This window comes from Hyperolius riggenbachi, chromosome 4, assembly GCF_040937935.1.
Source record: "Hyperolius riggenbachi isolate aHypRig1 chromosome 4, aHypRig1.pri, whole genome shotgun sequence".
In the NCBI taxonomy this organism is placed as follows: domain Eukaryota; kingdom Metazoa; phylum Chordata; class Amphibia; order Anura; family Hyperoliidae; genus Hyperolius; species Hyperolius riggenbachi.
Window position 1 is genome coordinate 14,097,444 of NC_090649.1, and position 27,187 is coordinate 14,124,630.

At 45.7% G+C, this 27,187-nt stretch overlaps 1 protein-coding gene across 1 annotated transcript; it reads left to right on the forward strand.

Annotated features, from left to right (window-relative positions):
* Nucleotides 1-2,805: 2,805 nt before the first annotated feature.
* LOC137571129 (vomeronasal type-2 receptor 26-like) lies at nt 2,806-18,166 on the forward strand (the record flags this gene model as incomplete). The annotated part of the gene is made up of 4 exons (XM_068279855.1): nt 2,806-3,180; nt 8,811-8,934; nt 10,066-10,939; nt 18,154-18,166. Coding segments are annotated over exons 1-4 (1,311 nt in total), but the record flags the coding sequence as incomplete, so codon positions are not given.
* Nucleotides 18,167-27,187: the final 9,021 nt, after the last annotated feature.

Genomic DNA, 27,187 nt, shown 5'->3' on the forward strand with positions numbered 1-27,187 from the left:
CCTTGATTTCCGAATGACATGTAAAAGTTGCTTTCATCTGAAAAAAGTACTTTGGACCACTGAGCAACAGTCCAGTGCTGCTTTTCTGTAGCCCACGTCAGGCGCTTCTGCCACTGTTTCTGGTTCAAAAGTGGGTCCATGCTTCTATCTGCTGAAAAGCTTTATGGAGATGAAGATTTCATTTTTCAGCACGACCTGGCACCTGCTCACAGTGCCAAAACCACTGGTAAATGGTTTACCGACCATGGTATTACTGTGCACAATTGGCCTGCCAACTCTCCTGACCTGAACCCCATAGAGAATCTGTGAGATATTGTGAAGAGAGAGTTGAGAGATGCAAGACCCAACACTCTGGATGAGCTTAAGGCCGCTATCGAAGCATCCTGGGCCTCCATAACACCTGAGCAGTGCCACAGGCTGATTGCCTCCATGCCACACCGCGTTGAAGCAGTCATTTCTGCGAAAGGATTCCCGACCAAGTATTGAGTGCATAACTGAACATAATTATTTGAAGGTTGACTTTTTTTTGTTTTAAAAACACTTTTCTTTTATTGGTCGGATGAAATATGCTAATTTTTTGAGATAGGAAATTTGGGTTTTCATGAGCTGTATGCCAAAATAATCAATATTAAAACAATAAAAGGCTTGGAACTACTTCAGTTGTGTGTAATGAATCTAAAATATATGAAAGTCTAATGTTTATCAGTACATTACAGAAAATAATGAACTTTATCACAATATGCTAATTTTTTTGAGAAGATCCTGTATATGCACACAAATTTAATAAAATATATATATAAAATATTGTTCAGATGCTACCTGACCCCTGAAGTCCTTTCCAAAATCTATCCTCACACTCCTGATACCTATTGGAGGGGATGTTCTCTTAAAGGAGAACTGTAGTGAGAGGTATATGGAGGCTGCCATATTGATTTCCTTTTAAGCAATACCAGTTACCTGGCAGCCCTGCACAGCTATCTGCCTGCAAAATCACACCAGAAACAAGCATGCAGCTAATCTTGTTAGATCTGACAAAAATGTCAAACACCTGATCTGCTGCATGCTTGTTCAGGGTCTAGGGCAAAAAGTATTAGAGGCAGATGGTCAGCAGGATAGCCAGGCTACTGGTATTGCTTAAAAGAAAATCAATATGGCAACCTCTATATACCTCTCACTACAGTTCTCCTTTAAAGGCTCCTTAGAGTATATCTTTTGGTTTTGCCCAGTAATTGCACCACTTTGGGAAGAAGTACAACAGTTGATTTTATCAATTCTAGATATTCCAGTCCCACTAGAACCATCCACTATGTTATTAGGAAAATCCATTCCTGGTGTGAACAAGTTTTCTAAACGTTTGATCAACCACATACTAACCGCAACTAGGCTTCCGATTGCGTCTGCCTGGAAGAACATAGCCCCTCCTAGTATCTCGGATGTTAAAATTAAAATTAATTGGATCAAATCCATGGAACAAATGACTGCTGCATTGAGAGATACTGAGGACCTTTATCAACAAATTTTGGGTCCTTGGTCATTATACTCACCAGACTGTATGCCTCCTTAATTTCTCAAGGTTGCACCACTTTATGCTATATTATATGGATAGCAGACCCTTTGCATTACCATACTCACCAATCTCTCTTCCTGTCTCCAATACCTCAGGCTGAGGTCACTGAACACTGTACCCCATTAATTTCCCCTGCAACCTTTTTCTCCACTCCTTTCACTCCCCTCTCCCCTTACCCCCCTATACCCCACCCCCTCTTTTGGATACCAACTCCTTTGACTTCATCTTACTACTAGAGACTCCTCTAACCTGAACTCGAGTCTTCTCCTGTCTTCAATCATTACTAAGATGCTACCTATATGCTTTTCCAGTCTCTATATGTTATTCTTTAACTTTAAGATATGGACACTCCTATGCTGAGCTACTCCCGAGACAATCATATGGACTCTTTCCAGTCAATTTCCTGGACATTCATCTCTCTCGAGCTTTCTTAGTAGAAGTTATGTTGGAGTCTGACATTCTCAGACTAAAGAAGTTGTTATCTTTTATATGTATTTTGATGATTTGACCTGTACAACTAGACTAACTTGTTTTTCTAGTCAGGGCCGGCCCTAGACTTTTTGCCGCCTGAGGCAAATTTTAAAAAAAAAATTGCCACCGCCGCCCCCCCCCCCCCCTCGGGGGGGGCCGCTCTGGGGGGCCGCCGAGCTGGAGGGGTAGCTGGCAGGACGGGGGTATTGGGCCAGCGGCGGGGAGGGGGGTCGGACCCCCCCTCCCTCGCCTGGGTCCCCCGTCCTCCGCTCCCCTCCAGCCTAAATAGACGCAGCCGTATATGTAAGAGGCACGGGCGGGGAGGACACTCACCTCTTCCCAGCATGCGCTCCACTGACATCACTTCCTGCAGCGTTGCAGGAAGTGATGTCAGTGGAGCGCACGCTGGAGCGAGGAGGAGGTGAGTGTCTCCCCGCCCGTGCCTCTTACATATACGGCTGCGTCTATTTAGGCTGGAGGGGAGCGGAGGACGGGGGACCCAGGCGAGGGAGGGGGGGGTCCGACCCCCCTCCCCGCCGCTGACCCAATACCCCCGTCCTGCCAGCTACCCCTCCAGCTCGGCGGGCCGGCTCCCCGCACCCACGGACGGGCGGGTGCCGCCCCTGGAAATTTGCCGCCTGAGGCAAAAGTTTCACCCCGCCTCATGAGCGGGCCGGCCCTGTTTCTAGTTATCTCTTAAAAAAACAGAGTTACGGGGGGGGGGGGGGGGGGGGGCGTGTCTGCTGCTTAGACAAGCTGGACGCATAACTCCAGAGCTCCGTGATTCCCAGCAATTAAAAGCTACTAGAAAGCATTCCAATCCTCACCCCCCTACTCTCCAGATGCCGGAGGAACAGATGGAACAGAAGACATCCTTCAAGAGGAAGATGGGGAAGCCGAAGCTGCAAAAAATCCCTGAGATGTTTGGAGGGAGCCAGGCCAGAACAACAGGCAAAGATGGCGCAGGCTCCAGCGTGCCCACAGCCCTCCCTCTGCAACATTCTGAGAAACATTCCTCTGCACAAGATGACTCATCACTTCTACAAGCAGTCCCCGGGGGTGAGTCATCCTCCAACACAGCCTCTCCAGCCTCTCTCAGCCCAGTCAAATCACGACAGAAGATATCCCCAGCAGAAGATCAGGTAGGAGCTGCAGCCATCACTGCACCTCACATACCAGCAGCTATACTGTCTCAGTCTCTCCCCCCACAAGAGGATGCATTAGCAGCCTTTCCTGTCACAGATCAAAACCCCACACAGGCTTACATGAAAGAGCTGATTCTCACACTAAAAGCCTCCATGTCTTCAGAGTTTAATGCAGTCACTAATCACTTGCAGCAATCAGTAAGCCTGCTGGGTGACAGGATTGCAGATGTGGAAACGAATGTGATTCTATTGAACACTGAACATAATAAGATGGTAGACTGTATGGAAGACACACAGAGTGAGATAGCCTGGCTGAAAGCAAAAGCAGCTGACCTAGAAGACAGGAACCGCAGGTCTAACTTGAAGTTTAGAGGCATTAATGAATCGATCTCACAGCCACAGCTTAAGCAATACGTGCAGACCATAATACGTACTGTCTTTCCACAATGCACAGAGCTAGAGATGGCAATAGAACGCATCCACAGGCTCCCCAAACCCTCCTTCCTGCCTGAAAATATACAGAGAGATGTCATCTGTAAATTTCTCTTCTATCCCACAAAAGAAGCTCTCCTCCAATATCTGAAACAGAATGGAGCACTTCCTGAGCCATACAAAGGTATCAGTCTATTTGCTGACCTCTCTCAGGCCACACTAACCAAACGCAAGTCTCTTTTGCCAGTAACCAAAACCTTACATGATCATAACATACCCTACAACTGGGGCTTCCCCATCAAGCTAATTATCAAAAAGGCAGGTACCCAATACATCGTATCCAATGTCGCAGAAGGCGCCAAACTGCTAGCGTCCTGGAATATAAAACTAGCAGAAATCGCAACCAGACCCAGGAAACCCGCCCAATCAACAAAAATCCAGCAGGATTGGAAACTAGTATCGTGAAGGGATTCACGAGCCACCACACTAAATCTCTCTTCTAAATGAAGACAAGCTTTCTCCCACTGAGGATAATACCTCACACTCACCCATCGTTTGGGGCAGTGCCTGGTAGCCTGACTTACTGGTTTATTTTACCTGTTTTGTTATTGCAGTTGCATAGCCAATTTTCAGCACCCATGCTCAGCCTCAACACTCGACAGACCTGCTTCCCCCCTCCCCCCCCCCTCTCTACCTCCTTCGAGTCAAAATAGACCTCTATGGCCACCCAATGACCTTACCAGCTCACCTCAAACATCAATGTCACACACATTTTCTTTCACTCTTCTCATCACAATGCTTATCTGCACATCATTTAACGTGAAAGGCTTAAATATCCCGGTCAAAAGACACTCCTTGTGGAAGGAAGCATCTTGTTTAAAATCGGACATCTTGTTCATTCAAGAGACCCATTTCCAAGAAGGGAAAGCCCCCATCTTCCACAATAATGGCTTTCCACAAATCTATTGCAGTAATAATCCCAAAAAGAAGTGTGGAGTCCTAATAGCTTTCCACAAAGATCTAGATGTAAAATTCACCAGCCACTCTCCTTAACCTTTATGCCCCGAATCAAGGTCAGATGAAATTTCTACGTCAACTTCTCTCCAGAATAACTAACTCAAAACCTCTGGGCCTTATCATAGGAGGGGACTTTAACTGTATATATGATAACAAGATGGACTCTTCCAGCAAACAAAAATCCTCGCCGCAGTTGGCAAAATTATTAAACAAATTAGATCTATACGACCCCTGGAGAGCTACCCATGGAAATGAAAAAGACTTTACCTTCTTCTCCCAAGTTCACAAGTCTTACTCGAGAATTGACTTCTTCCTCACTGACAGATACTCCCTACAGAAGATTAAAGATGCAAAGATCCACAGCATTACATGGTCAGACCATGCCCCGGTCTCCATCACCATCACTGGCCCAAATTTAAGAAATGTGAGACCCCCCTGGAGACTAAATATTTCTCTTCTATCTTCAGAGGAGAACAAACAAATAATTGCTGATCAGATTAATGAATACTTTAAACTGAATTCTGGGGAGGAAGTTGGAGAGGCTACAATTTGGTTAGCCCATAAAGCAGTTTTAAGAGGCTGTCTAATTAAAATAGGAGCCCGAACCAAAAAAATCAAACAACAAGAAGTCAACGACATTCTAAAAGCCATCCAGTCCCTGGAACTTACACATAAGCAAGACCCCTCCCTAACTACTGCCCGATCCCTAATTGATCTAAGACAAAAGTTAAAGATAGTATTAACAGAGGAATATGACTTCAATCTAGCTAGACTCAGACTTAACCACTACCACCAGAATAACAAAGCCAGCCCGCTGCTGGCCAAAATCATTAAAAACAAACAATCTAAAGCAAAAATTGCAAAACTTATACACCCATTCACAAAAATCCCCTTAACCAACCCACAAGATATTGCTGACGCCTTTAGTGACTTTTACAAAGCCCTTTATAACCTAAAGGATGATAAAGCTACACCCCAACCGACACCGGCACTGATCAAAGACTTCCTGTCACTAATTAAGCTACCTAAAATATCAGAAGAACAACAATCCATCTTAAATGGGAAGATAACAGTCTCGGAGGTCTTAAACACCATCCTTAAATCCAAACCCAATAAGGCCCCGGGCCCAGATGGCTTTCCAAATGAATACTATAAAACTTTCGCCCATATATTTTCCCCCAAATTAGCCTCCCTATTTAACTCCTTCCAATCGTCAGGACAGATCCCCCCTGAGTACACCAAAGCCATAATCACAGTCATCCCCAAACCGGGCAAAGATCAAACCAGTCCCTCCAACTTCTGACCCATTTCATTATTGAACTGCGACCTCAAGTTTTATGCGAAGATCCTAGCCAATAGGCTATTTAACATTTTACCTACGGTTATTGCTTTGGATCAAGTGGGTTTTACGGGGGGACGCCAAGCTTCGGATGGAACCAGAAGAATCATTAATATACTTCACTCCTTGGATTTGTGTCGAAGGCCTTCTCTGCTTCTGGCTTTGGATGCGGAGAAGGCCTTTGACAGAGTCCATTGGGACTTCCTGGGTGAAGTTCTTCTAAAATTTGGAATTCAAGGCTCCTTCCACCAAGCTACCATGGCCCTCTATAAAACTCCATCGGCATCAGTAAACGTCTCTGGCTTCATATCCAAACAATTTGCTATATCTAATGGCACCAGACAGGGCTGTCCCCTATCTCCCTTAATATTTGTGCTAATTATGGAGACCCTGGCAGAAGCTATTCGCTCGAATCCAAAGATAACAGGAGTCCAGATAGGCCAAATGTCCCCGAAAATCAGTCTCTTTGCAGACGATGTCCTCCTATCAATCACCAACCCAATAGAATCGCTACGGCATATCTCCAACACCCTAAATGACTTCTCCAAAGTGTCCCTATATAAAGTTAATGAAACTAAATCTTCTCTCTTAGGTATTAACATATCCAGAACATTAAAAGAAAAAATAACACGGGAATTCCCCTTCCCCTGGGCCAAAAAAAGCATTTCTTACTTAGGAATACAAATACCGTCCACTACAAAGGAGCTTTATGAAGTAAATTTCCCACCTCTATTATCAGTAATTCAAACAGAACTGTCAAAACTGACTCCTACGGATCTATCCATATCCGGGAAAATAGCGACATACAAAATGGCAATATTCCCAAAAATTTTATATTACTTCAGAAGTCTCCCAGTACCCCTTCCCGCACAGTTCTTCCAAAAATTAAATAAAATAATTAATCAATACCTATGGAAAGGCAAAAAACACAGGCTTGCATTTAAAATTCTAACTGCGAACCCCTCATAAGGAGGCTTTGGGCTCCCCAGCCCCCTCCTGTATCATCATGCCTCAATTTTAGACATGTCCCAATTTTGGACCAAAAACTCTCAAGATAAATACTGGGCACAGTTGGAAAAATCCCTAATCAAAGAATATCCAATTGACTTACTATATTTAACATGGACCAACCTACCACCATATAAAACCTCACACCCAATCATCCACCAAACCTTAACCTCATGGGAACTCTTCAAAAGTCTCTCCCCATTAGATCTCAATACGGTGAAATCCCCCCTTCCCATGTCAGCAATAAAGTCACATATTCCTTTGATTAATCTCAATAGCTGGATAAGAGCAGGTATCAATAATATTGAAGACATAATGACTGGGAAAAGACTGGAACCTTTTGAATTCCTGAAGTGGAAGTACAAATTATCAGACAAGGACTACTTCACATACCTCCAACTTAACCATTTATTAACCTCTCACACTCTACCCAACGAATCATTGCCTCAAGCAGTATGGGAATTTTTGTTTAAACCCAAATCCTCACCCAAGGGGGGGATATCTTTTTGGTACAATCTACTAAACACCCCAACACACTCTCCCATCCTGAAATATCTTAAAATATGGGAATATGACCTAAAAGAAGCGATCCCTATAACAGACCTCAAAAGAGCACTAAGCAATCTGAAAAAATACTCTAAATGTGTCACCCACACAGAAACCACAAAAAAAATACTATGCAAATGGTATCTTACACCCAGAATCCTGGCCAAGATGTCCCCACAACACTCCCCAAATTGTTGGAGAGAGTGTTCACAAACGGGCACACTTTCCCATGTACTATGGGATTGCCCCAAACTCACCACATACTGGTCAGCCATCTTCAAAATAATATCCTCCATCACCAAAACACAAGTACTCCCCTCACCAACCCTAGCTTTATTTCTTCTCAACATAGATAATTTTCAGCCACATCTCAGATTAGGAATAACGCACATCCTATGTGCAGCTAGACATCTACTCCTGACGAACTGGAACACAATTGACACACCTTCCATCACTCAGGTAGTCCACCTAACAGAATATAACCTCAGAATGGAATACCTGTTAAGATCCAGAGACAATCAAAATGTATGGCAACACACATGGTCCTTTGACTGGAACTTAAACCCATAAGGTCACCCTCTAACAATATGTAACTACACAGTTAATACTAGAATTCCCTTCCACAGAATAGGCTGGTCACAAGGGCAGTCATGGAGATCCTAAACTAATGATAACCCCCCCCCCCCCCCCCAATCTCCTTTCCGCTTGACTTAGCAGGTCCTACTATCAGGCCAGACTAGATCTACTTGAACCTCTTCAAGTCTGAGATCTAGCTCTAGACCTCTGTAAATTCATTGACTACTCGGCATGGGCTGTAATCCTCGGCCCTAAGCATCTATTAAGGCACTATGCACTCTCTACTAGTTGTGTTGATGTTATTAGTTTGGCATATTCCCACTTTACGTGGGTGATTGTTGTTTCTTTATAAATATATTAAAATTAGAGCTTCAAGTACTAACTCAGTTGAAGGTGCTTATTCCACCTGATTTAGAACTGTTCTATAATACATTATTTCTGAGTTGCTATACAGTAAATAGCTGTTTTGTTCTCCAATTCATTGTTCAACTAAAGAATTATTGAAAATGAATGATACTCATTACCTTTATTTTGGATTTGTAAACTGTGAAAAAAATTCAATAAAAATCAATTGAAAAAAAAACAAAAAAAAAAAAACAGAGTTACAAAAAAGAAGTTAGAAGGACTATTTGCATAAAACAAAGCAATTATTCAACAGTAACTGCAAAATGACTGCCTAAAAATAAGTCTTGGTTTTCTTCTCTTTTAGACCCCGACCTCTGCCTGTAGCCCCAGCTGCCTCCCGGGGTATCACAAGATTCCCATGGAAGGCTTTCACAGATGCTGCTATGGCTGCCGCACCTGCCCAGAAGGGGAAATCACTAACAGGACTGGTGAGTGACTCCAGTGGCGTAGCTAAGGAGCTGTGGGCCCCGATGCAAATTTTACAATGGGGCCCCCCAAGCACTCTATACATAAGAATTGATACGGCGCACCAAAACCTGCCAATGGCAACTACAGTGTCAGAGGTGCAAGAAGGGGATGGGGAGCAGTTTGATAGTGATTACTACTATTCAAAGTATCTATAGAAGTGATTATTATGAGCACAGGACCAATAGAGAGCTAATACTGTAATTAAGGCAGGGCCCTTTGGGGCCCCTCTAACCCAAGGGCCCCGATGCGGTCGCAACCTCTGCAACCCCTATTGCTACGCCCCTGAGTGACTCTAAGAACAAATTCCCATCTCATTCGAAAACGAAACTTAGCCGCAGAGGGAGACCGGAGGGCACCGAAGGACCGGCGCGGGCACAGGACGGCTGCAGGAGGCGTGGGAAAGCCTCAGGTAAGTGAATTTTTTTTTTGCCCACAGTTAAGGTTCCCTTTAACATGAAGACTTTGCATCACCAGAAGAACAGAAGAATAAGACCACGTTCACTGTGGGACGTTATGGTGCATTGCATCAGACAGGACAATTGCTAATGGGATACAGTTACATTGCATTCACACAGGTCCATTAGCAATGTGGTGGAGTCTGTTAGCATAACATGATGCATGCAGTCCAGTACCCCATAACATGTGTCTTAACAGGTGCAGTGAAAAATACATTACGTATGCTTCACTGTATACATTGTACAGCACATCTATTGCACAATGCAACTGTTCCCCTGCAGAATGTGTAATGCAAGCTCCCACTGTGAATGTAACTTATTGTTAAAAGAACCAACAGTTCTTAGACTATCTTAAGGTATATCTCACAGATGAGGAACCACTAGCTTGCTATGATATGGACTGCTTGATCCTCTCTGGAGCACCAGGTGACTAAATCCCAACTCCTGCAAAAGCTCAAATCCCTCTTTTGGGTTGCGTTGAGCCAATAAAGGTTACCACTAAGACAATGTTGAAAACTTCTGTATTTAATACTTTACATCAAGTCTTTTAGCTTCATCAATGAAAGCCTTGACTTTTCAATTTAGTAACTTTTTATCAGTACTGAAATACTGTTGTTTCATTTGTTTGCCTTGTAGATATGGAGAGATGTCTGAAATGTCCTGATGATGAATGGTCCAATGAGAGAAGAGATAGCTGCATTCCGAGAATCATTGAGTTCCTCTCTTATGAAGATACGCTGGGGTTGTGCCTTGTTGTGGTTGCTGGATTCTGTTATTTTGCCACCACTGTTGTGTTTGGTATATTTATTAAATACAAAGGCACGGCAATTGTAAAAGCCAATAACCAGAGTCTCAGCTTCATTCTTCTCCTCTCGCTGAGCTTATCCTTTCTGTTTCCTCTGCTGTTCATCGGACGTCCTACAAAGATGTCCTGCCTCCTCCGACAAGCGACCTTTGGCATTGTTTTTTCCATCTCTGTTTCTTCAGTTTTGGCTAAAACAGTCACTGTTATTTTGGCCTTCAGAGCTACAAAACAAAACTGGACACTGAGGAGATGGCTGGGGAGACATCTCTCTATTTATCTTCTAATTATCTGCTCATCTGTGCAAGTTGTGATCTGTGTCTTCTGGTTGACCTTCTCACCACCTTTCCCAGAACATAACACCCAGGTGGAGGTGGGGAAGATAATACTGCAGTGTAACGAGGGCTCCACCACTGCTTTCTACATTGTGATTGGCTACATGGGATATCTGGCTGCGTTGAGCTTCTTTGTAGCGTTTTTAGCCAGAAAACTTCCGGACACCTTCAATGAAGCTCAGTACATCTCTTTCAGCATGCTGGTCTTCTGCAGTGTTTGGATCTCCTTCATCCCAGCCTACCTCAGCACCAAAGGGAAGTACATGGTGGCTGTGGAGGTCTTCTCCATCTTGGCCTCCAGTGCTGGACTTCTGGGCTGCATCTTCATTCCCAAGTGTTACATCATTTTACTGAGACCAGAACTCAATATCAGGTCTAAATTAGTCACATAGCGAAAACTTAAGCGGCCAACTTAGCAAAAAAAAAAAAATATATATATATATCTATAGATCACTTTATAATAGCTGAGTGAACATGAAGACTTCATCGGTGTTCAGTCATGCTGTAGACAGATGGAGAAACTATATGAACAGTTTGACGTTTATTAAAGTAAAAATAGTAAGAAATATTCAATACTCCAGAAATTAAGTATACGGTGTCAGGGACAGCATATTAAAGTATGCATTTTGTAAAAGTAGAGGACAATCAGAAAATATTCGGTACGTCTAATATGGTTGGTAGGAAATACGGACGATATCTGTTGTGATACATACACAGATTACGCAAAAGAGTCTGCAAAATAACATATAGTAGCACAGCGGAGATAACAAGAAAGGCATTTTATGTTCAGGAATTTAGTTGGGGTACAAACTGTCCACCTGTAAAGGAGCTAGAAAAACAACTAAATAAAAGTAAACATTCTCATGGAGAAAGCTCATAGTTTTGCAAACGTCAAAAATTCCAATTAATACTATGAATTTCCCAAATTACCTCAAAATGTCAACAATTTCAGCCATTCCAGCCAGGAGAACATGCAGCTGCAGGCATTGTCTATAATCCATGGACTGTTTCAACTCAGTGCAAACTGCCCAGGTTTTACCATAGACAGAAAACATGGAAAATGGAGAAGCGCTCCATAGTGTAAAACCAGATTTATTTTGCTAAAATGCACATAAAACAAATTACACTTACTAGACAGTAGGTGAAAAAAGGCATATCAACGTGGGAAAAGCCCTGTTCTGGAACCCTGGGGGAAAAGCCGCCTTCCAGGACCACCGTGGCCTGTGGTGATCCTGGTCCAGATGGATGTGGACAGGGATGGCTGACCCTTGGGATGTAAGCAGCGTCACAACGCCTTTCAGCGAATCCTCGCCTTCATCAGGTTTTTCATCATTTTACCATAAATATCTGGGTCCATATGCAATTCACTTTTTCTCACATGCTTTGTGCTAGTTGATATTTTTACACCTTGGATTAAAATGCCTTTTAAGCCACCAGCAAGCAAGAAAATACTCAAAATAATTCTGAGTACTTTTTCACCAACTTTTTGGTACTTTTTCAATTGCAAAATGATGAAATGTTATTTTAAAGAGAAGATAAAAATTATTCCTAGGCGATGGCTCAGGAGAAAATGTGTATTGCATATGGGCCCTGGTCTTGTCATGTGAAAATGGTCTCCTCCATGTCAGCAATATAATGTATTCTTTTAAGACATTGGACCCAGATGCAATTCACGTTTTCTCCCAAGTTTTCTCCTAAGAGATACTTTTTAATCTTCCATTTAGAATAACTTTTCAGCATTCTAAATGCTTATTAAAGAGCTTATTATTGTTATTATTATTATGTAGTATTGTATTTATAAAGCACCAACATATTACGCAGCGCTGGATAATAAATATATACAATGATACAAGGATTGACAGATATAACAAGGTTATACAACATAGAACAAAGCTATACAAAACAAATGGTAAAAAAAAAGGATCATGTGATTATGGGCTGGCTAGGTAGGCCCAGTAATACAAGTACAGGTAGTCATAGGAAAGGAGCACACGATCATGTAGAATACACTAGGGAAGGGAGAGGGTACAAGATACATGATCATGTGATTTGGGATGGTTAGGTAGGTCCAATAATACAAGTACAAGGTGGTCATAGGAAAGGAGCACACGATCATGTAGAATACACTAGGGAAGGGAGAGGGTACAAGATACATGATCATGTGATTATGTGCTGGTTAGGTAGGTCCAGTAATACAAGTACAGGTGGTCATAGGAAAGGAGCACACAATTATGTAGAATACATTAGAGAAGGGAGAGGGTACAAGATACATGATCATGAGATTTGGGCTGGTTAGGTAGGTCCAGTAATACAAGTACAGGTGGTCAAAGGAAAGGAGCACACAATCATGTAGAATACACTAGGAAAGGGAGAGGGTACAAGATACATGATCATGTGATTATGTGCTGGTAAGGTAGGCCCAGTAATACAAGTACGAGGCTGTCATAGGAAAGGAGCACACGATCATGTAGAATGCACTAGGGAAGGGAGAGGGTACAAGATACATGATCATGTGATTTGGGCTGGTTAGGTAGGTCCAGTAATACAAGTACAGGTGGTCATAGGAAAGGAGCACACAATCATGTAGAATACACTAGGGAAGGGAGAGGGTACAAGATACATGATCATGTGATTATGTGCTGGTAAGGTAGGCACAGTAAAACAAGTACGAGGCTGTCATAGGAAAGGAGCACACGATCATGTAGAATACACTAGGGAAGGGAGAGGGTACAAGATACATGATCATGTGATTTGGGCTGGTTAGATAGGCCCAGTAATACAAGTACAAGGCTGTCATAGTAAAGGAGCACACGACCATGTAGAATACACTAGGGAAGGGAGAGGGTACAAGATACATGATCATGTGATTTGGGCTGGTTAGGTAGGTCCAGTAATACAAGTACGAGGCTGTCATAGGAAAGGAGCACACGATCATGTAGAATACACTAATGAAGGGGGAGGGTACAAGATACATGATCATGTGATTTGGGGCTTGTTAGGTAGGTCCAGTAATATAAGTACGAGGCTGTCAGAGGAAAGGAGCACACGATCATGTAGAATACACTAGGGAAGGGAGAGGGTACAAGATACATGATCATGTGATTTGGGGCTGGTAAGGTAGGTCCGGTAAGACAAGTACAGGTGGTCATTGGAAAGGAGCGCACTATCATGTAGAATACACTAGGGAAGGGAGAGGGTACAAGATACATGATCATGTGATTATGGGCTGGCTAGGTAGGCCCAGTAATACAAGTACAGGTGGTCATAGGAAAGGAGCACACAATCATGTAGAATGCACTAGGGAAGGGAGAGGGTACAAGATACATGATCATGTCATTTGGGCTGGTTAGGTAGGTAAAATAATACAAGTACAAGGTGGTCATAGGAAAGGAGCACACGATCATGTAGAATACACTAGGGAAGGGAGAGGGTACAAGATACATGATCATGTGATGTGATTATGTGCTGGTTAGGTAGGTCCAGTAATACAAGTAGAGTTGGGCCGAACGGTTCGCCTGCGAACGGTTCCATGCGAACTTCAGTGGTTCGCGTTCGCGTCCCGCAGGCGAACCTTTGCGGAAGTTCGGTTCGCCCCATAATGCACATGGAGGGTCAACTTTGACCCTCTACATCACAGTCAGCAGGCCCAGTGTAGCCAATTAGGCTACACTAGCCCCTGGAGCCCCACCCCCCTTATATAAGGCAGGCAGCGGCGGCCATTACGGTCACTCGTGTGCTGCCTGCGTTAGTGAGAGTAGGGCGAGCTGCTGCAGACTGTCTCTCAGGGAAAGATTAGTTAGGCTTAACTTGTTCCTGTCTGGCTGCATACCTGTTCTGTGAACCCACCACTGCATACCTGTGCTGTGAACCCACCACTGCATACCTGTGCTGTGAACCCACCACTGCATACCTGTGCTGTGAACCCACCACTGCATACCTGTTCAGTGAACCCACCACTGCATACCTGTGCTGTGAACCCACCACTGCACACCTGTTCAGTGAACCTGCCACTGCATACCTGTTCTGTTCAGTGGACCCGCCACTGTATACCTGTTCATTGAACCCACCACTGCATACCTGTGCTGTGAACCCACCACTGCATACCTGTTCTGTGAACCCACCACTGCATACCTGTGCTGTGAACCCACCACTGCATACCTGTTCAGTGAACCTGCCACTGCATACCTGTTCTGTTCAGTGGACCCACCACTGTATACCTGTTCATTGAACCCACCACTGCATACCTGTTCTGTGAACCCACCACTGCATACCTGTGCTGTGAACCCACCACTGCATACCTGTTCAGTGAACCTGCCACTGCATACCTGTTCTGTTCAGTGGACCCGCCACTGTATACCTGTTCATTGAACCCACCACTGCATACCTGTGCTGTGAACCCACCACTGCATACCTGTTCTGTGAACCCACCACTGCATACCTGTTCAGTGAACCCGCCACTGCATACCTGTTCTGTTCAGTGGACCCGCCACTGTATACCTGTTCAGTGAACCTGCCACTGCATACCTGTTCTGTTCAGTGGACCCGCCACTGTATACCTGTTCATTGAACCCACCACTGCATACCTGTTCTGTGAACCCACCACTGTATACCTGTTCTGTTTAGTGAACCCGCCACTGTATACCTGTTCTGTTTAGTGAACCCGCCACTGTATACCTGTTCTGTTTAGTGAACCCGCCACTGCATACCTGTTCTGTTCAGTGGACCCGCCACTGTATACCTGTTCAGTGAACCCGCCACTGCATACCTGTTCTGTTCAGTGGACCCGCCACTGTATACCTGTTCAGTGAACCCGCCACTGCATACCTGTTGTGTTCAGTGAACCTGCCACTGCATACCTGTTCTGTGAACCCGCCACTGTATACCTGTTCTGTTTAGTGAACCCGCCACTGTATACCTGTTCTGTTTAGTGAACCCGCCACTGCATACCTGTTCTGTACAGTGGACCCGCCACTGTATACCTGTTCAGTGAACCCGCCACTGCATACCTGTTCTGTTTAGTGGACCCGCCACTGTATACCTGTTCAGTGAACCCGCCACTGCATACCTGTGCTGTGAACCCACCACTGCATACCTGTTCTGTGAACCCACCACTGCATACCTGTGCTGTGAACCCACCACTGCATACCTGTGCTGTGAACCCACCACTGCATACCTGTTCAGTGAACCTGCCACTGCATACCTGTTCTGTTCAGTGGACCCGCCACTGTATACCTGTTCATTGAACCCACCACTGCATACCTGTGCTGTGAACCCACCACTGCATACTTGTTCTGTGAACCCACCACTGCATACCTGTGCTGTGAACCCACCACTGCATACCTGTTCAGTGAACCTGCCACTGCATACCTGTTCTGTTCAGTGGACCCGCCACTGTATACCTGTTCATTGAACCCACCACTGCATACCTGTGCTGTGAACCCACCACTGCATACCTGTTCTGTGAACCCACCACTGCATACCTGTTCAGTGAACCCGCCACTGCATACCTGTTCTGTTCAGTGGACCCGCCACTGTATACCTGTTCAGTGAACCTGCCACTGCATACCTGTTCTGTTCAGTCGACCCGCCACTGTATACCTGTTCATTGAACCCACCACTGCATACCTGTGCTGTGAACATACCACTGCATACCTGTTCTGTGAACCCGCCACTGTATACCTGTTCTGTTTAGTGAACCCGCCACTGTATACCTGTTCTGTTTAGTGAACCCGCCACTGCATACCTGTTCTGTTCAGTGGACCCGCCACTGTATACCTGTTCAGTGAACCCGCCACTGCATACCTGTTGTGTTCAGTGGACCCGCCACTGTATACCTGTTCAGTGAACCCGCCACTGCATACCTGTTGTGTTCAGTGAACCTGCCACTGCATACCTGTTGTGTTCAGTGAACCTGCCACTGCATACCTGTTCTGTTCAGTGGACCCGCCACTGTATACCTGTTCAGTGAACCCGCCACTGCATACCTGTTGTGTTCAGTGAACCTGCCACTGCATACCTGTTCTGTGAACCCGCCACTGTATACCTGTTCTGTTTAGTGAACCCGCCACTGTATACCTGTTCTGTTTAGTGAACCCGCCACTTTATACCTGTTCAGTGAACCCGCCACTGCATACCTGTTGTGTTCAGTGAACCTGCCACTGCATACCTGTTGTGTTCAGTGAACCTGCCACTGCATACCTGTTCTGTGAACCCGCCACTGTATACCTGTTCTGTTTAGTGAACCCGCCACTGTATACCTGTTCTGTTTAGTGAACCCGCCACTGCATACCTGTTCTGTTCAGTGGACCCGCCACTGTATACCTGTTCAGTGAACCTGCCACTGCATACCCGTTGTGTTCAGTGAACCTGCCACTGCATACCTGTTCTGTGAACCCGCCACTGTATACCTGTTCTGTTTAGTGAACCCGCCACTGTATACCTGTTCTGTTTAGTGAACCCGCCACTGCATACCTGTTCTGTTCAGTGAACCCGCCACTGTATACCTGTTCAGTGAACCCGCCACTGCATACCTGTTGTGTTCAGTGAACCTGCCACTGCATACCTGTTGTGTTCAGTGAACCTGCCACTGCATACCTGTTCTGTGAACCCGCCACTGTATACCTGTTCTGTTCAGTGAACCCACCGCATCAGTGCGCATACCTGTGCAGTTAAGTGAACCCACCTACCTACGTGAGTGCACGCAGTGTGATATACCACTCCGTGCATACCCGATATGGACAAAACAGGTAGAGGAAGAGGTAGTGCCAGAGCCAGAGGAAGGCCACCCGGCAGATCTGCGCGAGGTCGTGTAAATGTAATTTTGTGTGGACCTGGCCCACAGTACAGTGCTCGGAAGAAGGCACGTCCCATCACCTCCCAAGATTGTCAGGACGTGGTTGAGTATTTAGCGACACAGAACACCTCATCTTGCTCAGCCACCAGCGCTACTACTAGCACCACTTCCGCTGCATTTGACACTTCGCAAGAATTATTTAGTGTTGAAATCACTGATGCACAGCCATTATTGTTACAGCCAGATGAATTTTCACCAGCTCATATATTTGAGTTACCCGGCAACACTATGGATGTAACGTGTAAGGAGGATGAAGGACCTACTGATGGTGCATGTTTGGATTTGTCTGAGGCAATGTATCGCCACCTATGTACAGCCAGCCAACTTGCCCTTCAGCATCAGCTGCTGAGGTCCCCATAGTGCCCACATCCCAGGGTGGCTCAGCGGTGTGGAAATTTTTTAATGTGTGTGCCTCAGATCGGACCAAAGCCATCTGTTCGCTCTGCCAACAAAAATTGAGCCGTGGAAAGGCCAACACTCACGTAGGGACAAGTGCCTTACGAAGGCACCTGGAGAAAAGGCACAAACAGCAATGGGATGGCCACCTGAGCAAAAGCAGCAGCAGCACACAAAAGCAAAGCCACCCTCCTTCTCCTCTTCCTCCTCCATCAGGTGCATTATCTGCTTCTGCCGCTTTCTCCCTTCCACCTTCACAGGCACCCTCCTCCACTCCGCCTCTGCCCTTGAGCGGTTCCTGCTCCTCTGCCCACAGCAGCAGTCAGGTGTCCGTGAAGGAAATGTTTGAGCGGAAGAAGCCAATTTCGGCCAGTCACCCCCTTGCCCGGCGTCTGACAGCTGGCGTGGCGGAACTGTTAGCTCGGCAGCTGTTACCATACCGGCTGGTGGACTCTGAGGCCTTCCGTAAATTTGTGGCCATCGGAACACCGCAGTGGAAGATGCCAGGCCGCACTTATTTTTCGAGAAAAGCCATACCCCAACTGCACCGTGAAGTTAAGAGGCAAGTGGTGTCATCTCTTGCGAAGAGCGTTGGGTCAAGGGTACACCTGACCACGGATGCCTGGTCTGCCAAGCACGGGCAGGGCCGCTACATTACCTACACAGCCCATTGGGTGAACCTGGTGGTGAACGATGGCAAGCAGGGCGCAGCGGACCAAATTGTGACACCTCCACGGCTTGCAGACAGGCCTCCTGCCACCTCCTCTCCTTCTGCTACATGCTCTTCGCTGTCCTCCTCCTCCTTGGCTGAGTGGCAGTTCTCCTCTCCAGCTACACAGCCCCAGCTCCGCAGGGCCTATGCTGCATGCCAGGTAAGACGGTGTCACGCCATCTTAGAAATGTCTTGTCTCAAAGCGGAGAGTCACACTGGAGCAGCTCTCCTGGCTGCTCTTAAGAAACAGGTGGATGAGTGGCTGACCCCGCACCACCTGGAGATAGGCAACGTGGTGTGCGACAACGGCAGCAATCTGCTTGCCGCTTTGCATATGGGGAAGCTGACACACATACCCTGCATGGCACATGTCATGAATCTAGTGGTTCAAAGATTTGTGGCAAAGTACCCTGGCTTAGCGAATGTCCTGAAGCAGGCCAGGAAGTTCTGTGGGCATTTGAGGCGGTCTTACACAGCCATGGCACGCTTTGCGGAAATTCAGCGCAAAAACAACATGCCGGTGAGACGCCTCATTTGCGATAGCCCGACTCGCTGGAACTCGACCCTGCTCATGTTCTCCCGCCTGCTAGAACAGAAGAAAGCCGTGACCCACTACCTCTACAACTACAGTAGAATGAAACAGTCTGGGAAGATGGGGATGTTCTGGCCCGACAACTGGACACTGATGGAAAATGCATGCAGGCTCATGCGGCCGTTTGAGGAGGTGACCAACCTGGTGAGCCGCAGTGAGGGCACCATCAGCGACTTAATTCCCTACGCTTACTTCTTGGAGCGTGCTGTGCGTAGAGTGGCGGATGAAGCTGTGAATGGGCGTGACCAGGAACCGTTATGGCAGGAACAGGCATGGGACCAATTTTCATCAGACCCAGCTGTTTCCTCAACACCTGCGGCAGCACAGAGGGGGGAGGAGGAGGAAGAAGAGAAGTCGTGTGCAGAAGACGAGTCAGACTCAGAGGATGATGAGCAAGGTGTTTCTTTGGGGGAGGAGGAGGAGGAGGAGGGGACAGCGGCAGGAGAACAACCTCAGCAGGCATCGCAAGGGGCTTGTGCTGCTCAACCTTCCCGTGGTATTGTTCGCGGCTGGGGGGAGGAGGTTGACTTACCTGACGTCACTGAGGAAGAGCAAGAGGAGATGGAGGGTACTGGATCCGACTTTGTGCAGATGTCGTCTTTTATGCTGTCCTGCCTGTTGAGGGACCCCCGTATAAAAAACCTCAAGGGGAATGAGCTGTACTGGGTGGCCACATTACTAGACCCTCGGTACAGGCACAAAGTGGCGGACCTGTTACCAACTCACCGAAAGGTGGAAAGGATGCAGCACATGCAGAACCAGCTGTCAACTATGCTTTACAATGCCTTTAAGGGTGATGTGACGGCACAACGCCAGCAAGGTACCACTGCCACTAATCCTCCTCCCGTGTCCACGCAGTCAAAGACAGGACGCTCCAGCGATCTCATGGTGATGTCGGACATGCGGACGTTCTTTAGTCCAACGCCTCGCCGTAGCCCTTCCGGATCCACTCTCCACCAATGCCTGGAACGGCAGGTAGCCGACTACCTGGCCTTAAGTGTGGATGTAGACACTGCTGTGAACAGCGATGAGGAACCCTTGAACTACTAGGTGAGCAGGCTTGACCTGTGGCCAGAGCTGTCCCAATTTGCCATCCAACTTCTCTCCTGCCCTGCCGCAAGCGTCCTGTCAGAAAGGACCTTCAGCGCAGCTGGAGGCATTGTCACAGAGAAGAGAAGTCGCCTAAGTCACAAAAGTGTTAAGTACCTCACCTTTATCAAAATGAATGAGGCATGGATCCCGGAGGGCTGCTGCCCGCCCCAAGACTAAGTCAGTCCCCGCACACACAGCATCTCTGCCTGCACGCCGTGTGACTGGCTGCCTGGCCTGCCCCAAGAAGACTAAGTCGCTCCCAGTCCCTCCACATAGCATGTCTGCCTGCAGGCCGCTTGACTACCTTCTCCGCCACCACCAACAGGGTCCGGGACTCCAGGCGGATTGCTGAATTTTTTAGGCCGCTGCTAGCAGCGGCCGCTGTAATAATTTTTCTGGTGCGTGTACATGACTGCCTAATTTTTCTGGCTGCACTGCGGGCAGCTGCAACAACAAAAGAAAAGGCATGTACATGCGCCCATTCCCCTTCGTGATCATTACCTTGCCGTGGTGAAGGGGCTTGCGTATCACAATGAAGCAATGACCGGCGCCTAGATGAGTGTCTCGGGGGGCACACCCACGATAATAAGGACGTTGCCTCATTGTGGTCAGACCAAATTTGATCAGCTAGACAGTCACTGTTCTGTCATTCAGCTACATCAGCCAGGCGACCATATGGGCTGTAAAGCCACCAAAACCTGCACTCTCGCAATGGTGCGCACCAGTTCAGCACGGCCATCACTACACAAACAGCTGTTTGCGGTGCGTTACACGGTGAGTTTGGTGTGTCAGTGTGAAGCAGTACCTTAATTACACTACCTGATTGATGTATACACATGCAAGATGTTTGAAAGCACTTTAGGCCTGTCATTTAGCATTCAATGTGATTTCTGCCCTTAAAACGCTGCTTTGCGTCAAATCCAGATTTTTCCCCGGGACTTTTGGCATGTATCCCACTCCGCCATGCCCCCCTCCAGGTGTTAGACCCCTTGAAACATCTTTTCCATCACTTTTGTGGCCAGCATAATTATTTTTTTTTTCAAAGTTCGCATCCCCATTGAAGTCTATTGCGGTTCGTGAACTTTAACACGAACCGAACCTTCCGCGGAAGTTCGCGAACCAGGTTCGCGAACCTAAAATCGGAGGTTCGGCCCAACTCTAAATACAAGTACAGGTAGTCATAGAAAAGGAGCACACAATTATGTAGAATACATTAGAGAAGGGAGAGGGTACAAGATACATGATCATGTGATTTGGGCTGGTTAGGTAGGTCCAGTAATACAAGTACAGGTGGTCATAGGAAAGGAGCACACGATCATGTAGAATACACTAGGGAAGGGAGAGGATACAAGATACATGATCATGTGATTATGTGCTGGTTAGGTAGGCCCAGTAATACAAGTACAAGGCTGTCATAGGAAAGGAGCACACGATCATGTAGAATACATTAGAGAAGGGAGAGAGTACAAGATACATGATCATGTGATTTGGGCTGGTTAGGTAGACCTAGTAATACAAGTATGAGGCTGTCATAGGAAAGGATCACACGATCATGTAGAATACACTGGGGAAGAGAGAGGGTACAAGATACATGATCATGTGATTTGGGGCTGGTTAGGTAGGTCCAGTAATACAAGTACGAGGCTGTCATAGGAAATGAGCACACGATCATGTAGAATACACTAGGGATGGGAGAGGTTACAAGATACATGATCATGTGATTTGGGCTGGTTAGGTAGACCTAGTAATACAAGTACAAGGCTGTCATAGAAAAGGAGCACACAATCATGTAGAATACACTAGGGAAGGGAGAGGGTACAAGATACATGATCATGTGATTTGGGCTGGTTAGATAGGCCCTGTAATACAAGTACAAGGCTGTCATAGGAAAGGAGCACACGATCATGTAGAATACACTAGGGAAGTAAAAATGAACATACTCCCAAGACTCCTTTATCTCTTTGAAACCCTACCAGTACTAGTCCCAGCCTCCCAGTTATCAATTTTGCAAGCAGCCTTCGCTAAATTTGTCTGGAATCATAAACGACCAAGAATACGAGCCTCAATCCTCCTTTCCCCTAGGGAACAAGGGGGTTTGGGGTTACCCCTCCTCCGATACTATTACCAAGCTGCACATCTCCGCCAGCTACGTGAATGGTTCAAACTTAAAGTTCACACTAAATGGGGCCTTATCGAGGCACTTACTTTACTCCCAACCTCCCTTGCCTCCCTGATTTGGTCCAATCACCCTCCTAAAATACCCTTATCTCAACTACTCCCTACTATAAAATTCACTGTACAAATCTGGAGATCAACGGCTACATCAGCTAACTTGAGATCTTCCCCCTCCCCATTAATGCCTATTCTAGGCAACCCTGCTTTCCCCCCTGGAATGTCTAGAGACTTTATGTCTAGATGGTACAACCTCAATTTCTTTAACCTGCTTAATTGGAAAGACCCTCTCACTGGCCTTTTACAATCTAGGTCCTCCCTAAAAGATAAAATACCATCCTCACCCCAATACATATTAGAATATACCCAAACAAAGCACTTCCTCCTCTCCCTACTGCGGAATTCTCCCTCCTCCTCTGTTCCCCCGCTAACACCCTTTGAACATATGTGCAACTCTGAGGGCTACCAAAAGGGTCTGATTTCTCAGATCTACACCCTGCTACATACTAAATCAGGACTAATCACTCCTGCCCACACATATATGTCCAAATGGGAATCTGCCCTATCTCAAACTATACAATTAGAGGACTGGGAGGAGATATGGGAAAACGCCAAGCACTCCTCTATGTGCATACAGATAAGAGAAAACATATACAAAGTTATGTTCCGGTGGTATCTTACTCCAGCTAAGCTTTCAAAGATATATCCAGAATCCTCTCAATTGTGTTGGAGAGGCTGCAATGAAAAGGGAAGCCTGGAACATATCTTTTGGTTTTGCCCAAAGATCTCCCCACTATGGTCTAAAGTACAACGCCTCATTCAATTAAAAACTGGGATTTTAATCCCTTTTGACCCCGTCTATATGGTCCTTGGTAAACCTCCCCCAGATACCCCCAGGCACACGATACGCTTAATCACTCACATTTTGACAGCCACTCGTCTATCAATTGCCTCATCCTGGAAAAACATTGCTCCCCCGACATTAACGGAGGTCAAACATAAGATCGAATGGACCAAAGAGATGGAAAGAATGACAGCATCACTAAGAGACAATGAATCCAGTTTTCACAAAGTCTGGAGCCCTTGGTCCCTATCCTCTCCCGACTTACGGCCCCCCTAAATCACACTCACCAATCCTACTCCTAGAATACACACACTCCCCTACAACATATAGACAGGCCAGGAATATCCCACCACTAAAGAGCCAAATACTCAAACTTACACCTTTAAGCCCCTGCATACATATACATAACCTTCGACCTTAGTCCTATCGGAAGGCCAATGGTATATCTCTTCCGTCCCCCTCCTATAGGCCTTCCCTCCATTACCCATTGATCTTTGGTGTGACCCCCCATACTGTTATGCCCCCAGTTTCAGTGTTGATTAGGCTAACAGTGCCAGTGCATAATATTCAATTATGTTATTTAAGTTGCCCTCTAGAATTGCTCTACTTTTCTTAAATTAATCTGCAAGATGATCAAGAATACATATTTGTATAATCGTTGGATGGTTACAGGTTCACCACAACTCCAAGCCGTCAGAACTTTTTCCGAACTGGACTAACGCTCTTGAGATGAACTGTTCCTGAACTAGTCTACAGTTATTGATCTCACCATGTTAGGCGCTGTTAGCCCTTGACATGATTATTATGTTTACCCAACACTGTGTATTCTCTTTGTGTTTTGTTTTTCCCTTTCTGTTAAGAAAATCTTTTAATAAACATCAGTAAAACAAAAAACAAAAAAACAAAAAAAAAAAAAAAAAAAAAAAGAATACACTAGGGAAGGGAGAGGGTACAAGATACATGATCATGTGATTTGGGCTGGTTAGGTAGGCCCAGTAATACAGGTATGAGGCAGTCATAGGAAAGGAGCACACGATCATGTAGAATACACTAGGGAACGGAGAGGGTACAAGATACATGATCATGTGATTTGGGGCTGGTTAGGTAGGCCCAGTAATACAAGTACAGGCTGTCATAGGAAAGGAGCACACGATCATGTAGAATACACTAGGGAAGGGAGAGAGTACAAGATACATGATCATGTGATTTGGGCTGGTTAGGTAGGCCCAGTAATACAAGTACAGGTGGTCATAGGAAAGGAGCACACGATCATGTAGAATACACTAGGGAAGGGAGAGGGTACAAGATACATGATCATGTGATTTGGGGCTGGTAAGGTAGGTCCGGTAAGACAAGTACAAGGTGGTCATTGGAAAGGAGCACACGATCATGTAGAATACACTAGGGAAGGGAGAGAGTACAAGATACATGATCATGTGATTTGGGCTGGTTAGGTAGGCCCAGTAATACAAGTACAGGTAGTCATAGGAAAGGAGCACATTATCATGTAGAATACACTAGGGAAGGGAGAGGGTACAAGATACATGATCATGTGATTTAGGCTGCTTAGGTAGGCCCAGTAATACAAGTACAAGGCAGCCATAGGAAAGGAGCACACGATCATGTAGAATACACTAGGGAAGGGAGAGGGTACAAGATACATGATCATGTGATTTGGGCTGGTTAGGTAGGTCCAGTAATACAAGTACAGGTGGTCATAGGAAAGGAGCACACGATCATGTAGAATACACTAGGGAAGGCAGAGGGTACAAGATACATGATCATCTGATTTGGGGCTGGTTAGGTAGGCCCAGTAATACAAGTACAGGCTGTCATAGGAAAGGAGCACACGATCATGTAGAATACACTAGGGAAGGGAGAGAGTACAAGATACATGATCATGTGATTTGGGCTGGTTAGGTAGGCCCAGTAATACAAGTACAGGTGGTCATAGGAAAGGAGCACACGATCATGTAGAATACACTAGGGAAGGGAGAGGGTACAAGATACATGATCATGTGATTTGGGGCTGGTAAGGTAGGTCCGGTAAGACAAGTACAAGGTGGTCATTGGAAAGGAGCACACGATCATGTAGAATACACTAGGGAAGGGAGAGAGTACAAGATACATGATCATGTGATTTGGGCTGGTTAGGTAGGCCCAGTAATACAAGTACAGGTAGTCATAGGAAAGGAGCACATTATCATGTAGAATACACTAGGGAAGGGAGAGGGTACAAGATACATGATCATGTGATTTGGGCTGCTTAGGTAGGCCCAGTAATACAAGTACAAGGCAGCCATAGGAAAGGAGCACACGATCATGTAGAATACACTAGGGAAGGGAGAGGGTACAAGATACATGATCATGTGATTTGGGCTGGTTAGGTAGGTCCAGTAATACAAGTACGAGGCTGTCATAGGAAAGGAGCACACGATCATGTAGAACATAGGTTCTCAACATGTGGTACGCGTACCCCAGGGGGTACTTCTGATGGTTCCAGGGGGTACTCAGGCTTGATATACTTAACCAAGAATAACAAATTTAGAGTTTTAGAAAAGTTATAAATCTTATTTAAACAAAGCCAAATTAGTATTTCAGCTAATTAAAAGCCATAGTAAATGTTTGTAAATTGTTTAGAACCAATTATCATGTACTACGATTCAATATATATTTGTCAAGGGGTACTTGTGATAATGTTTACTATGCTAGGGCGTACTTCGTGAGTTCAGGGTTTCGAAAGGGGTACATACCAATAAAATGTTGAGAAACACTGATGTAGAATACATTAGAGAAGGGAGAGGGTACAAGATACATGATCATGTGATTTGGGCTGGTTAGGTAGGTCCAGTAATACAAGTACAGGTGGTCATAGGAAAGGAGCACTTGATCATGTAGAATACACTAGGAAAGGGAGAGGGTACAAGATACATGATCATGTGATTATGTGCTGGTTAGGTAGGCCCAGTAATACAAGTACAGGTGGTCATAGGAAAGGAGCACATGATCATGTAGAATACATTAGAGAAGGGAGAGGGTACAAGATACATAACCATGTGATTTGGGCTGGTTAGGTAGGACTAGTAATACAAGTACGAGGCTGTCATAGGAAAGGATCACACGATCATGTAGAATACACTAGAAAAGGGAGAGGGTACAAGATACATGATCATGTGATTTGGGGCTGGTTAGGTAGGTCCAGTAATACAAGTACGAGGCTGTCATAGGAAAGGAGCACACGATCATGTAGAATACACTAGGGAAGGGAGAGGGTACAAGATACACGATCATGTGATTTGGGCTGGTTAGGTAGACCTAGTAATACAAGTACAAGGCTGTCATAGGAAAGGAGCACACGATCATGTAGAATACACTAGGGAAGGGAGAGGGTACAAGATACATGATCATGTGATTTGGGGCTGGTTAGGTAGGCCCAGTAATACAAGTACAAGGCTGTCATAGGAAAGGAGCACACGATCATGTAGAATACACTAGGGAAGGGAGAGGGTACAAGATACATGATCATGTGATTTGGGCTGGTTAGATAGGCCCAGTAATACAAGTATGAGGCTGTCATAGGAAAGGAGCACACGGTCATGTAGAATGCACTAGGGAAGGGAGAGGGTACAAGATACATGATCATGTGATTTGGGCTGGTTAGGTAGGTCCAGTAATACAAGTACAGGTTTGTCATAGGAAAGGAGCACACGATCATGTAGAATACACTAGGGAAGGGAGAGGGTACAAGATACATGATCATGTGATTTGGGGCTGGTTAGGTAGGCCCAGTAATACAAGTACGAGGCTGTCATAGGAAAGGAGCACACGATCATGTAGAATACACTAGGGAAGGGAGAGGGTACAAGATACATGATCATGTGATTTGGGCTGGTTAGGTAGGTCCAGTAATACAAGTACAAGGCTGTCATAGGAAAGGAGCACACGATCATGTAGAATACA